This window comes from Venturia canescens, chromosome 7, assembly GCF_019457755.1.
Source record: "Venturia canescens isolate UGA chromosome 7, ASM1945775v1, whole genome shotgun sequence".
In the NCBI taxonomy this organism is placed as follows: Eukaryota; Metazoa; Arthropoda; class Insecta; order Hymenoptera; family Ichneumonidae; genus Venturia; species Venturia canescens.
The window spans coordinates 5560657-5574208 of NC_057427.1; the positions used below are offsets into that span (position 1 = coordinate 5560657).

The following is a 13552-nucleotide window of genomic DNA, read 5'->3' on the forward strand; positions in this document are numbered from 1 at the left end:
TTTCAGCTTTTGCCATCTTACGGTTATTCTTACAATCGTGGTCAAAACCGTCAAACCGCCAAAATTCAAATTCATGCAAGCCAACAAAATGATATTCAAACGTTGAGTCGTCATTATTTTCAATTTTATAGTCATGTCCATAAGCACAAATGAGATGATTTTTATAAAAAAATGTACCCTCTTCAAAATAATCTGGCATTGCTTTTTTCAACTCACTGTAAATTTTTCATCATTGGTTAAATATTCCAGTATTTAAATGTCCGTGGATGAACATGGTTTAAAAATATTTAAACTTATTTCATCACTATACGTGAGGCTGATTATAAGAAAAAAAGTAATAATATAATTTTAGGAAAAAATGACATGAGGGGGGAAAAAGGGTATTACTTTGTTATCGATGGAGCGAATGTAAAAAGCTACTAAAAAGCGTTCAATTAGTCACCGATGTGCGGAGTCAGTAAAGCAGTAAAGCAATGACCGAGAAACGTGTGAGACGCGCGCGCGCGTTGTATGCGTTCGACGTATAAAGCCCTAAAAAGAGAGAAAAAAAACATGCTTGTGAATAAATTTTTTTGGTAATAATCAACGACAGGAGATTTAATCGTTCATCGTACGTTGGTCAATGAAAAAGTCACAACGTTCTGGTGTCGATATACCGAAGGGGACGCGATCTTCGGGATGTGTAAGAGGTTCGACTGTAGCGAAATTTATCCCATATAATTTCCGTGTCTTGTACGACTCTGTTTGTAAGTGAGGAGAGAGTGTGCATCTGTGTATTTTTTTTTCCTTCTCTTTTTTTCACTGGTGTAACGTTCGACGAATGTCTTCGTCGTTGAACGCCATTTTGTGACCAACACGCACAGGGAGAAGTAAACATCGGAAAAAACTTTCTAATCGAGAAGTTTACCGCGACGTCGCTTCGTTCTCGCGGTACCTGGGAGAAAGACGTAAAAAAAAAAGAAACGCACGAAAAAAAAAATATCTAACGGTCGGTTTACGAGTTTCCGAGTGTTCCCGATGTAACGTTGACTAAAAAACGGTAATCATCCAAAAAGCCAAAAATATACCAAACAGCGGTGTTTTTTGGCTATCGTAAGCTTATCAGTGCCACCGATTTTTCGCGCCAATTCGTCCTCTCGTTATAGATGCAACCCTGGGCAATCTCTCCCTCGTACATCTGCTCTTTCTCTCTCTCTCTCTTTCCTCCCTCCGCTCTCCCCCCTCCTATGTATTATCACACATGCAAACTATTCGGATAAACAGCTGTCCTGTCTACCCGTTAACGAGCACGATATTGCATTGTGGCGTTGTCAATTTTCGTCGCCGAATTATAACCGGATACTACGGACCGATCGAGATTTCGAGAAGCCCAAACGATTTTCGCTCCAACGCAACCAAAACAAAAATATTAAAGAAAACGATCGCCGATGGTAGTTCGCGAAACAAACTTGCAGTGTGAACAGTTTTCGTGTGAATAATCCACTCGCTTTCATGAATAAAAAACATTTGGCAATCACGATTTATCGTCTTGTCTCTCATCGAGTAGTTTAAACAATCGTTTTTTCATTCAAATCTTCAATTGCGTCCTATATTTGCCTCCTCCATATTTTAGTGTTCAAAACTCTGTACAGTTTGAGTCTAACAATTTTCCATTATTTCCTCATCCGTCAGGATTTTGTGCTTCTAAGGAAGTCAATGGCAGTGCACAGAGCCAAGATTTAAGTTCCAATGAACAATCGGATACGCTCAAATAACGTGGATGTCTGACAATCAGAAAGATGTCCGGTGATTCAGGATGGAACGCGGTCATTCATCATCCTTCGGAATTGGAATTACAAAATTGGAATTGGGACGAGAATGATGAAGAGGGCGAGCGAGAATTACCCTCTACTGTTGATATGGATGCTATAAAAGGTGGTGGTAGCTGGGATCCTGCCACTGGAAGAAATGGTAATTTATCTATTCAGTTTTTCCTATTCATTTTCCCAATATAATTTTAAGAATGACTGACAGTTCATAATCTAGTGATCCTCGTTAGAAAAACGCACAAGACTGACGCAAATTCTCATGGACTGGTGAGATTTCTTATTCAAACCTAACCTGGTTTTTTCTGTACATGCTTATTGGAAACTTTGTTTCTCGAAAGATGAATGTGTCATTTAAGAAAGAAACTACAGACTTGAATATTTATGTAGTCGCAAATTACACTCTTTGAAAAGTCAGGTTGACTTTCATCCAATATAATTCGGATGCAAGTCGAAAGTAAAGTTTTCTTGAATAAAATTATTTTAATTCTATTTAATGTCTCTCTTGGGATTCAAATGATTTCATATTTCCCTTCATTATTTAATTTTGGGTAAAATAAGTTTCTATGGATCAATGAATTCTGCTGAAAGTACAGAAAAATAATCAAAATCTACCCTGTTAAATTGCTGAAGTGTTTTTCCATGATGCTAAATCAATTTGACCTTGACTTGTGGTACATAAAGATAATAAGCAAATATTAAAGATACAGATTCAGTTGATTCGGAGGAAGATTCAGACTCGGATGAAGATAGTTCGGGTGGAACTGAGGGAAGCTGTTCTTACTCCGATTCAGAATCTGAAAATGAAAGCAGCGCGGAGGAAGGATGTGCCGAAACAGGCTCAAACACGGATTGTTCATCAGAAAACAGCGAACAAACATTTTCAATAAGAGAAACAAATTTTGAACAGGTATTTAAACTTTTTCGCATAATGCCTGGAATAAATTACTGCAGAAAAATGAAAAACTGAATTGACTTTTTTTTTTATTAGGGTGCACTCAAATTGAAAATTAGCATGAAAGCTCAAAAGAAGGAAGAAATCGATAAATCAAAGTGCGATAAAACGAGAAGAAGTGGTGCAAGAAACGTGAAAGGAGTTAATAATAGCGCGAAGGTAAAAAAATCATTTCTCAAAATAAAATAGATTAAAATCAAGTTTTGAATGACTTTCGAAATCTCTATAGAAACCATAGTTTACATTATTTTTTAGAGCACTTGGTACGAAAAATATTAAGTACGAATAAACTAAATAATAAATGACTTTCAGAGCGGTGAATACGAAACGGACGATTCGAATTCATCGAGTGGGCCTGGTGTCCCGAATTCGCAAGAACAAGTGCCTCAACAAGTACCAGCAGCCGCAACGACGACGACAACAACGACGGTAGTTCCGGCCGCGGCTCCGTCGCAGCAGCAACCGTTGCAAGAGATTAATCAGGAAGATCTCGCGGCAATATTACCGGATCAGGAACACGAAGATGCGCCGTTCGACGGTTTCGAGGATTCCGAATCGGGTCGTTTGGTTTCAAAAGCTATCGAGCGTATGTCGCTCGGAGCCGATTCAGACTCTAGCGAAGCAACGGACGCAAACCCCGTACCGGTTTATTCCTCGACGTTGCTTCAACAGTTTGTCGAGAAAACGGCATTGCTTTCGGAGCCAAGGAAACGACGCAGTAAACTTGTAAAAAAAGCAGCCGACACGGAATATGCTTGTGTCTCAAACGTATCGCCAGATTCGGGAATCCAATCGGTAGACAATAGTCCGCTCCATCTTGCAACCAGTCCAACGAGCCAATTGGCAGCGTCTCAATCTCCGCTTCAAACAGCAGCTGCACCAAAACCGGCTGTAAACGTTGACCGAGTTCTTTATCCGCCGAAGCGTAAGCCCGGGAGACCAGCCAAGATGGTATCGACACAACCACGTGGCCCTGGCAGGCCGAGGTTACGTCCTGAAGTAGCCGAGAAAATTGAAAAGATCGAACGTAGCGAGCCTGTGAACAGTGTAAAGCCTAAAAAATCCGAAACTAATGAGATCAAAAGCTCGAAAGTCAACAACGAAACGGCCAAAGTATCGAACATACAATCGAGCAAAAATCCAAATGTACCCAAGAGCAAAAGATTCAAAGACAAAAAACCCATTCAGTCTGTCAATATCGAAACTGATAATACGACAAAAACAGACGATAAAGCACGCTCGGATACTCAAAAAGCTGAGGATACAACGGATTCCCGTACGGGAGGCGAACAAACTAGTAAAAAATCTGGTCAAACGAGAGAGAAAGAAACGCTCGACCGAGAAATTAATAGAAAGAGCAAAACCGATAAATTAACTAATTCGAACAAAGCTGCTACAACTGTTGTACAAAAAACGAGCAACCGTCGCGAACAACCGCAGCCCCAGGATGAAAGAGGCAGTAGTAGCGGTCGTAAAAGCTCGAAAGAGAATCGCCTTGAAACTACCACTTCCACTGCTACCTCGGTCAGTAAAAAAGTGTTGACATCGAAAAAGTGTTTGCAAATGACAAGCGGGCCGAGGAGAGTTTTAAAGGAAAATAAGAGCAGTAAGAAAGCCGTTTGCAGAGATTCGGATACTAATGTTGTCGGGGTACAAACGGTTATTTCACTTCCAGTAGAAAAGCCACTAAAATCAGAGAACGTCGAGGTCGACGCTCACAAGTCTGAAAAAACGTTGGAAACCGCACAAAATAACCGTCAAAAGCATCACCATCACCATCACCACCACCATCATCATCACAAACACCGGAGACGCGTGGTCGTGCCTCCGAAACAACCGATCAAAGTGAATCCAAGCGTGACCGAAGAGTTGGAAAAATTGATCGATGAGTTCGCACGATCTTGTAACCTCGGTAGGAACAATGCGAGTGTCGTTCATTCCGAATTACCGCAAATATTTCGAGTCAAAAAAATGATTAAAAAGCGGAAAGGTAGCGATGTGAATGCAAGCGAAGAGCAAAAGTTGAAAAGGCGCTTGAAGAAAGAAAAATTGCCGGCAAACGGCGATGCGAGAAGTAGTTTAAACAACAGCTCCAATTCAAATTCGAACGAGCAGAGATTGCCATTGAAGAAACGACATTATCACGTGTCGAGCCCTCACAGCTCGCAAAGTTCGAGCGCAAGTGGAAATGAAATTTGTTCGAACGAAGCGAACACCACGGACAATCATATTGAGGAAGCGATCGAAGCTACGATCACGCGATACAGTGAAAATCTTGGTAACAGTAATCAGCGGGAAAACGTTCCTGTAACACCGAAAAAACGCCATAGAGATACAGAAATACCATCCGTCGAGACGCACACGAGCGAGAGTTGCGAATCTGCGGATGAAAAACCAGCGAATCGGCTCGAAATACAGCCGAGAAGAAAGAAAAAGATTGTCAAAGATCTTCGAGTTACCGTTACGAAATTGAACTCGGACAATCACGGGAGCAACGACAAGAATGAAAAAAGCGATGGTCATTTGAGAGAAAAGAGTCCGAAGTGTCATTCCGATAAAAGCCTCAAAGCCGATAAATCTGCGCCTGTCAAGTCGGACAAGACCGGCTTACCGGCTAAATTGGAAAAAGGTACAACGGAAAGATCCATAAAAGTAGACAAAATGAGTGGAGAATCAGTGGAAAAACCGGATGAAACCGAGGTCACGGTGGTGGATAATAATCGAGAGAAAAACAGCGGAGATTCTTGTGACTTACAATCAACGATTGTCAAGATGCCTCCGTCAGAAACGAGGGATAAAAAAGTCGAAGTTACTCCAGGCCTTTCGAGTCCTCTTAACCCTGTCGCTGCGACGATATCGACGAAGAAAAAAATACGTCGTAGGAAACCGATAAATCGTACAGGTTTTCCGACTTTGAAGAAGAAAAAGAAGAAAATATTGCCCACGGAGACAGCCGAGAACAACGAGCACGACGCCGGGGAGTTGAAATTGATTCGACGGACCGACGTCGTCGTCGAAAAAAGTCTCGTGACGGATATCAAAATCTCTAACGAAGACAAAAATCTTTTGATCGAGAGCGAGATACAAGAGGTGCTGCCAATCGTTAACGAAACAGTGAACGAACGTGCGATCGAGAAACTTGTTGACAAAGCCGGTTACAAAGGATTTGATGAATGTACCGAGTCGGTCGTTGAAGAAGTGTCGATGAATCATTGCGAGAACACCGGGCACGCGCGCTCAGGTAAGCTACGAGTTCGCAAGGATTTGGTCGAGTGCGATGGAAGCAGACCGTGTGACAAATTGTGCCCCGTCAAATACGAGAAAATACAAGATTCCCGCATGTACGACGAGAATGCGACCCTCGAGGAGTCCCTCGAGCGTTACAACCAAAGTCAACGCGTAGGTGAGCTCAGCGTAGAGAATGTGAAGAAGCTTGATCGCGCGAGCAACGACGCTAACGTCAAACTCGAAATCTCAGCGTGTCTAAACAACAATCATAAACGAAGAAGAGGCTCGATCAGCCCTTGTAATATCACACTCAGGAATATAAAACGCTTGAGAAGCGCAGGCTACGACACTGAAAGCGATGCGCTGCCGAGCAGCGACGTTGCCAGTGACGAAACCGAAATCGGCAAACAATTAGGCTCTTCGCAAATCAAAAGAAAACAACCGAGATGGAAAAAGCGCTATCTCCAAGCTGGCCTTTTTTCTGATTATTACAAAGAAGACGAACCTCGAAAAGTAACCAGTACCGAAACTTCCGCTGGCAAAAACAAAATGATTTACGACAGCTCCGAACACCCACATGGACTACTACCACCCCCTTATCATTGTGGCAAATTTCTTCGACAGAGAAAAATTCACTTTCAACTACCTTACGATTTGTGGTGGCTACACACACATTCGCGATTGCCTGGAAGAGACTTGGTACCGTCTTGGAATTATCGGTAATTATTATAAGCTATTCAGAGATAATCATGTTGCAGAATCTCCGATAATTTCGTAAAGTACCCTCCACCCTTCTAACGAGGGGAAAACTCCTGTCGGAAAATTCTAATATGTTTGAAGATAAACTCCATAATTTTGAAAAATTTTCTAGAAGACGAGAAGAAATATTGCAAAACGTTAGAAATACACGTGCTGCATAATTATTGTTTGTTCAAGAATGTATACTGTAATTTCAATACGCCTTTCTACATTTTTTTCATTAATTAATCTATTAACGGAATAGTCGAAATTTCACAAATTGTTTCATACTTTGGATCACATGAGGTTCAAAAGTAAGAAATATTTTCAACGAACTTTAAGGATAGAATCCCGGAAAACCCGATCTACTAATATGCGGTATTGGATTTTTTCGATTCCACCTGTGACGTAATTAACATTGAAATATTTAACTTTTATTTGCAGAAAAATACGAACAAATATTTACTTTGACGTAAAACCCACAACGCTTTATGAGGCTCAGGCTTGCGAATGCAAACCAGAAAGTGGCTGTGGCGACGAATGCATAAATCGCATGGTATTCAGCGAATGCTCGCCACAATTTTGTCCTTGCAGTGAGAAGTGCAGAAATCAAAAAATCCAGAGGCACGAGTGGGCTCCGGGTTTGCAACGATTTATGACAGACTGCAAAGGGTGGGGCATAAGAACTCAAGATTCTATAAAAATGGGCGATTTCATTTTGGAATACGTTGGAGAAGTTGTCTCGGAACGAGAATTTAAATCTCGAATGGCTACAAGGTGAGCATCATATTTGAACAAAATTTTGTACTATCGTCACGAAAAAGGAAAAATTGTCAACAATAAATTATTTGAATTAAATCGAATTGAATGAATTTCAATGGCATCAAATAAATAATTTTATTGGGAACTTCCAGGTATGCCAATGACACGCATCATTATTGTTTACACCTCGACGGAGGTTTGGTAATCGATGGGCATCGCATGGGTGGCGATGGGCGTTTCGTTAATCATTCTTGTGAACCAAATTGTGAGATGCAGAAATGGAGCGTTCACGGTTTGCCGCGAATGGCTTTATTCGCGTCAAGAAACATCAGACCCGGCGAAGAGTTGACTTACGATTACAACTTTGCACTTTTCAACCCTTCTGAAGGACAACAGTGTCGATGTGGGAGCGAAGTTTGCCGAGGAGTCATTGGTATGTTTATTCGTTTATAATGTCAATGAAAAAATAATCAATGCATCAAATTTTCATCATTTTAATTGAGGGTGTACGAATATAGAATTTACATGCTTTTGCAAAAGCCTGTTTCCACTTGACTTATGTGATTTCGTATTCATGTAAAGAAAAAAAAATATTATTCTACTCCTCAGCTTGGATTTGCAGCGATTTGCAACTTTTGATTCGAATTGAATCATTCTTTGCTCTTGAATACATGATATTTGAATTTAAACTCTTAATTTATTGCAATGTGTGATATCAACATGTTTCACAAAGTTCCGAAAGCAACTTGATTTGACAACATTTTCATCAGGTGGAAAGAGCCAGAGAGTAGCAAAATGCTTGACAATAACTCCAGCTCAGGTGGACTCGACAGAAAGAAGATCGGTAGGACGCCCGCGAAAGAACATTCGCAAATCAATAATTGTGCAATCGTCGAATTCGAAAGGATTGTGTAAAACTCGAAAGATCGGTGATTCGATGATTATTCACGTACCCTCGGTAAAGCCGATGTCCCATCAACAACGTTGTTTCGCACAGCAGCATCATTGTTTCTTACTGAGGAATTTGGAAAAAGTTCGGCGTCTGAAAGCTCCGACGAGCAACAACGTTCAAGCTCAAACTGGCAAAGGAAAGGAGAAGCTGGTACAAGCGACAAAAGAAAAGAATCTCGTCGATTCGAAGACTCAGTCCGACGTGTTTTACTCACAATTGACAGCATTGAACAACGTCACTTGTCGTACTGTTAGAACTCGCAGACTTGCGCAGGCGCAAGATGATCCGGAAGTTAATAAGACTGCAAAATTGGCCAAAGTAAATAGAAAATTTTAAGAAAAAAAACATTTCAAATAATCGAAAGTTCTATTTCCCAAAGCAATATTTTAATATATTCAATTATTCTACAGGTACTGAAGGGTTTGTACAACGTAGTTGCAACTGCGAACGATGAGAATGGCCAATTATTATGTACTCCATTTATAACTTTACCACCAAAACGGAAATTGCCGGAATACTATGAGAAAATAGTCGACCCTATTGATCTGACAATGATCGAACAAGCTGTCAGCACTGGCCAATATAAATTGGCGGAACAATTTGATCAGGATATGATCAAACTCTTCGACAACAATGTCAAATTTTTTGGTCGAACTTCCGAACTGGGTATCGCAGCTGCTCGACTCAGGAAATTGTATCTCGGGAGCAAAGCTGATTTCATCGATGCTATCACGGAAGCTACTGGGTCACCACCTGCTCAAGGCTTTTTACCTCCCCAGGGCTCCACCGCCGGTGAAGAAGACGTTATTCGATGTATATGTGGGCTTCACAGGTAAAACGAGTTCAAAATATAAGTAAAATACGAAAAAGTGCACATTTTCGTTTTTCATTAGCTTCTCCTATCCAACATTTCAAATCATAGCAATGCTTTTCATTACTGCTAAAATAATCAACATCAAATTCCAACAATATTCTAGCCCCAGCAAAGAAATGATTTCATCATTCGTGAATTTGATTGCAGGGACGAAGGTCTCATGATTCAATGTGAGCGTTGTCTCGTATGGCAACACTGTGATTGTGTGAAAGCGGACACAAGTGCAGAATCATATCTCTGTGAGAGATGTCAGCCACGTGAGGTCGATTTAGAAATTCCACTCGAAGGCGAAGAAGAGGAAGAAGGCAAAAAACAGTTTGTTACTTTGCTACGAGGCGATTTACAACTTCGACAGGGTGACACGGTTTATGTTCTTCGCGACACACCTGAAAAGCACACGTACAAAACTATACAAAAGCCCGACTACGAAGAGATGGACATTTTCCGAATCGAACGCTTGTGGAAAAATGAGCAGTGAGTTAGAATTTCACAACCAAATTTGTTCATTTTTCAGCCATTAGAATTATTCATCAATATCGTTTATTCCCGTAACCCCTTAATTGTTGCAGGGGCGAACGTTTTGTTTTTGGTCATCATTATCTACGACCCCACGAAACTTATCACGAGCCAACAAGAAAATTTTACGAAAACGAGGTCGTTTGTGCTCCTCTTTACGAGGCCGTACCCTGCGATCTCGTGGCTGAACGTTGCTGGGTTCTCGATCCAAACACCTACTGCAAAGGCAAAAAATCTTTATTTTCTTTTACGCTGTTGCTGAATTGATTAATGAATTATCAGTTCATTGTCGAGTAATCGTCATGTTCAATTTTAAATTCCATAAGATTGCCTCTGTTGAAAACTTGCCATTCCCAAAACATACTAACGATGTCAATTGTCTATATACAAGAATCATAGATAATTTTTGAAATGCAGGACGTCCGGTAGGCTCGACGCCGGAACACACGTACGTTTGTGAGTACAGAGTCGACCGGGCAGCAAGGCTTTTTACCAAAGTAGCCAGGGCTCGTCACCAAGTTTGCGTAAAACCATACGCTTTTGAAGTCTTCCCAGAGCGCATCAAGCACTACAGAACGTACTTGGTAATAAAATATTTTGTATAAAATTATTACATTGAGTCAATTATTCAATCGCTCATTTTTACTAATGTAATTACTATTTGTAATCTAAAAATATTTATGCTGGTGTCTTTGTTGTACAGCCTCACAGCTTAGAAGGCATAGAATCCGCTGGTACCAGCAAAGTGTCAAAAGATAAGAAAAAAACGACTCACCAGGAAACAGAAAATAATTCTCAAAATGAAGTAACAGAAACGACTAAGTTCAATGGCAAGGAACAAACTAAATCATTCAGCAACCGAACACGACAAAGATCCTGCGACGCAAGTGTTGTCACTACTTTTGCAATGTCTGCTGCTCAGGTAAAACTATTCTATATTTCTTTGTCGAATTTTCATATTGTCTCATCTGAATTCAATACTTCACTTCACTTTATTATTCATTTTATCCGCATTCGTATATTTTTTGGTTTTCTCATGATCTTCGTAAGAGTGATTCGAGTTATTTTGTATCTTTGAATGTAAATTTTGCAGAAGGATGCACAACAAAAACGATTGAACAATATTCTGTTGAATCTCCTTCAAAGAATGCCGAACAAGAAGGATCCCCTCGATCTTTCGTTTTTGTTGGATCGTAACAGGCGAAACCGGAAAAGAGCAGGAAATTCGAATCCGTGACAGTGGATGACGTGACGTCGGTGACATTGCCCATAATGCTAGAATAACTTATTGAAAACGTTGAAAAAAAACAGTGAACAAAAAAGGAGAAGCGCACGAAAATATTCCAAGAATCAAGACGAGCGAAACTGTAACTCCTTCATTTGTCCTGATAGAAGCAAAGAGAGCAACTGAAAATGACACGTAACTGTTGTGATACTTATCGTCACTCAGACAGTTCGATGTCGGATTTGGTGAAACAAGTCCTGTGCTTGATGAACAAACAAGAAAGAATACGATATGAGAAAAAGCCTCCGAGAACATTTCTTATTCGCTTGAAAAGAAAAGGCATGCGATGTATTTTTATCTTTACTCTACGGCCTGATCCCACGCGAATAGAAAACTGGAGGTTAAAAACAATGAAAATTCGCGTACAGGTGAAGCTGTAACGTAAGAATAATATTGATGGAAGAGGAAAAAGAAAATAATGGAGAAAAAACAGCAAAGTTTTTTCGAGTGGTCAGTATCATTACGCTGTATCATATATATTAATTGTAAGTACATTATTTCATGTACGTAACCGATATGATAATTAGATTTTTCAAAACATCCCGTCCATTCAGCTTATAGCTTTTACCAGATGTTTATAGCCGTTAATATTTATCTCGGAGCGATACGCATCAAGTTTGTTCCGTTGTAATACTCCAACGTAAAAAAAAAAGTAGTGGGGAAAAAACAGCGTTTCGAGAAAAACTCGAGGAAAGCGCGCATTTAAATAATCGTCTCGAGAAAATCTCGCCTTTCTTACCAATAGCTGGAAAGATAATTCTGTGAATATATATCGAGGGTTTTAAGGATGATTCGAAGGGATATTTATCTAGAAAACTTTGCTCGAATATGAAAATCAAACTCATGAAAATTCGATGTATAACAAAAACATTTTTCTCTTCTTCTCGGATTACTGTCGAAGCATGGCCTCCTTCATTTCGTTAAGAAACGAAAAATTAGATTTGGGAAAAAAAACTTAACATGAATTGGGAAAGTGTACAAAAAAGTTGTATAAATTGACTCTTTAATTTTTATCAGACCAAAACGTTGTTGAGCCAGAAAGTTGATTGTACAAATTTATAAAAAAAAAAAAAAAAAAAATTGGTAAAAAAAAACCCGCAATGTGGTTGCGAATAGAGCTTTGTTGCACAAAAGGAATATTATATTTTTAATAACCCAAGCCTCCCGCCCCCGGTGTTATTGGGATCGTAATTGTAAAGTAGCATACTAAAATTATGATTAATCTGCCGACATATTTAAATTATTATTATTTTTATTATTGTTTTATGAAAACATCCTTACAGAAACACTTTATTCTCGACTGTAAATACCAACATATAAATCCAGGCATAAATATTTATTAATTAACATTAAACGCGAAAACGTGGGTATTCATAATTTTTATTTGTAATAATAGTATTTACTTGATGATTTTTTTCGGCGGTCGCCTCAAAGAAGAATCATTTTTAATATATAACGCAACGTTGAGAAATTTTTTTTATTCATTGTCTTTGTGTTTGTTGAATCTAATATTTTAATCGATATGTTCCTTCTGTGGCTATTTTATTTTTATTTATAATATTTGGCAACAGAAAAAAAACTCCAATAAAAACGACGTATCTAAGTTCGGGTATTTCTATGCCAGGTTGAACCGTTGATCGGCTTTTATATAATATAAAAAAAAAAAGCAAAAACGAAGAAAAAACGAAAACACGCTTGGAATATTGTCAGTCTCTCCCGTTTTAAGTAGTAGTCATTCGATGCTTAGTTGGTATTTTCGGAAAATTATTAATTTATTACATGTAATACTTTGCCATTATAATCTCTTTGTATAGTATTGATTAACGACGTTTATTATTGCGAAGATATAACAGGATAAATCACACGACGATCCATGCACGGAAACGAACATGATTTTCTTGTTTTTATTATTTTTTCTTTTTTAATTGTGCTTCTATTGGCGTTATTACACGGTGTCACAATTTTATAAAAAACTGTATTGTCACCGTATCAGATTGAAATGAAATGTTTTGATTTTGTTTTTTGAGCTTTGAGCCCTTAGACTGAGCTGTTTAAGATTTTTTCGTCTGATACGTCAGAAATTGTATTTTTTTTTTTTATTTCCTTTTCTTTTTCCGTTAACCGCCTTCACACGATCAATGAAAGATGCTAATTTAAGTGATTATATACAAACTACAATGTATTAATTTCTGATGAACATAAACTAATATACGTTAAAGACTACGTCCTTGCACTATAAATGTGATTATGTTTAATTCATTCAGACAGAAGAATGTTCATTTTTAAGACTTCACATTTATCTGAACGTTCTGCAAGTTCCATGGAAAGGTGAGTTCGTGAATTATTCAATTAAGTATGTCGATAAATTAGAAGAGAAAAACGATTCCATTTTCGATTCACTCATGGTTGTCCAATCTCCGAAAAACTGGCGAGCCTT

At 39.0% G+C, this 13552-nt stretch overlaps 1 protein-coding gene across 4 annotated transcripts; it reads left to right on the forward strand.

Moving 5' to 3' along the window:
- Nucleotides 1-484: 484 nt before the first annotated feature.
- ash1 (histone-lysine N-methyltransferase ash1) lies at nt 485-13355 on the forward strand. Of its 4 annotated transcripts, none has more exons than XM_043423512.1 (14): nt 485-689; nt 1672-1950; nt 2510-2715; nt 2797-2919; nt 3073-6707; nt 7171-7503; nt 7641-7921; nt 8259-8758; nt 8851-9272; nt 9462-9788; nt 9884-10056; nt 10248-10414; nt 10534-10752; nt 10924-13355. In XM_043423512.1, exons 2-14 carry the CDS (start codon nt 1779-1781, stop codon nt 11065-11067), a joined length of 6702 nt encoding a protein of 2233 aa, XP_043279447.1. In that variant the 5' UTR covers nt 485-689; nt 1672-1778; the 3' UTR covers nt 11068-13355. The 4 variants fall into 4 exon arrangements, with proteins under 4 accessions (XP_043279447.1, XP_043279450.1, XP_043279448.1 ...); XM_043423515.1 differs by having other exon boundaries at nt 2516-2715; XM_043423513.1 differs by lacking the exon at nt 485-689 and adding an exon at nt 732-1039.
- Nucleotides 13356-13552: the final 197 nt, after the last annotated feature.

Excerpts from the sequence above, each read along its gene's own strand:
- ash1 (XM_043423512.1), top strand. The coding sequence starts at position 1,779 with ATGTCCGGTGATTCAGGATGGAACGCGGTCATTCATCATCCTTCGGAA. Across the intron at positions 1,951-2,509 it reads TCCTGCCACTGGAAGAAATG|ATACAGATTCAGTTGATTCG; the intron begins GTAATTTATCTA and ends CAAATATTAAAG. Across the intron at positions 10,057-10,247 it reads TCCAAACACCTACTGCAAAG|GACGTCCGGTAGGCTCGACG; the intron begins GCAAAAAATCTT and ends TTTGAAATGCAG.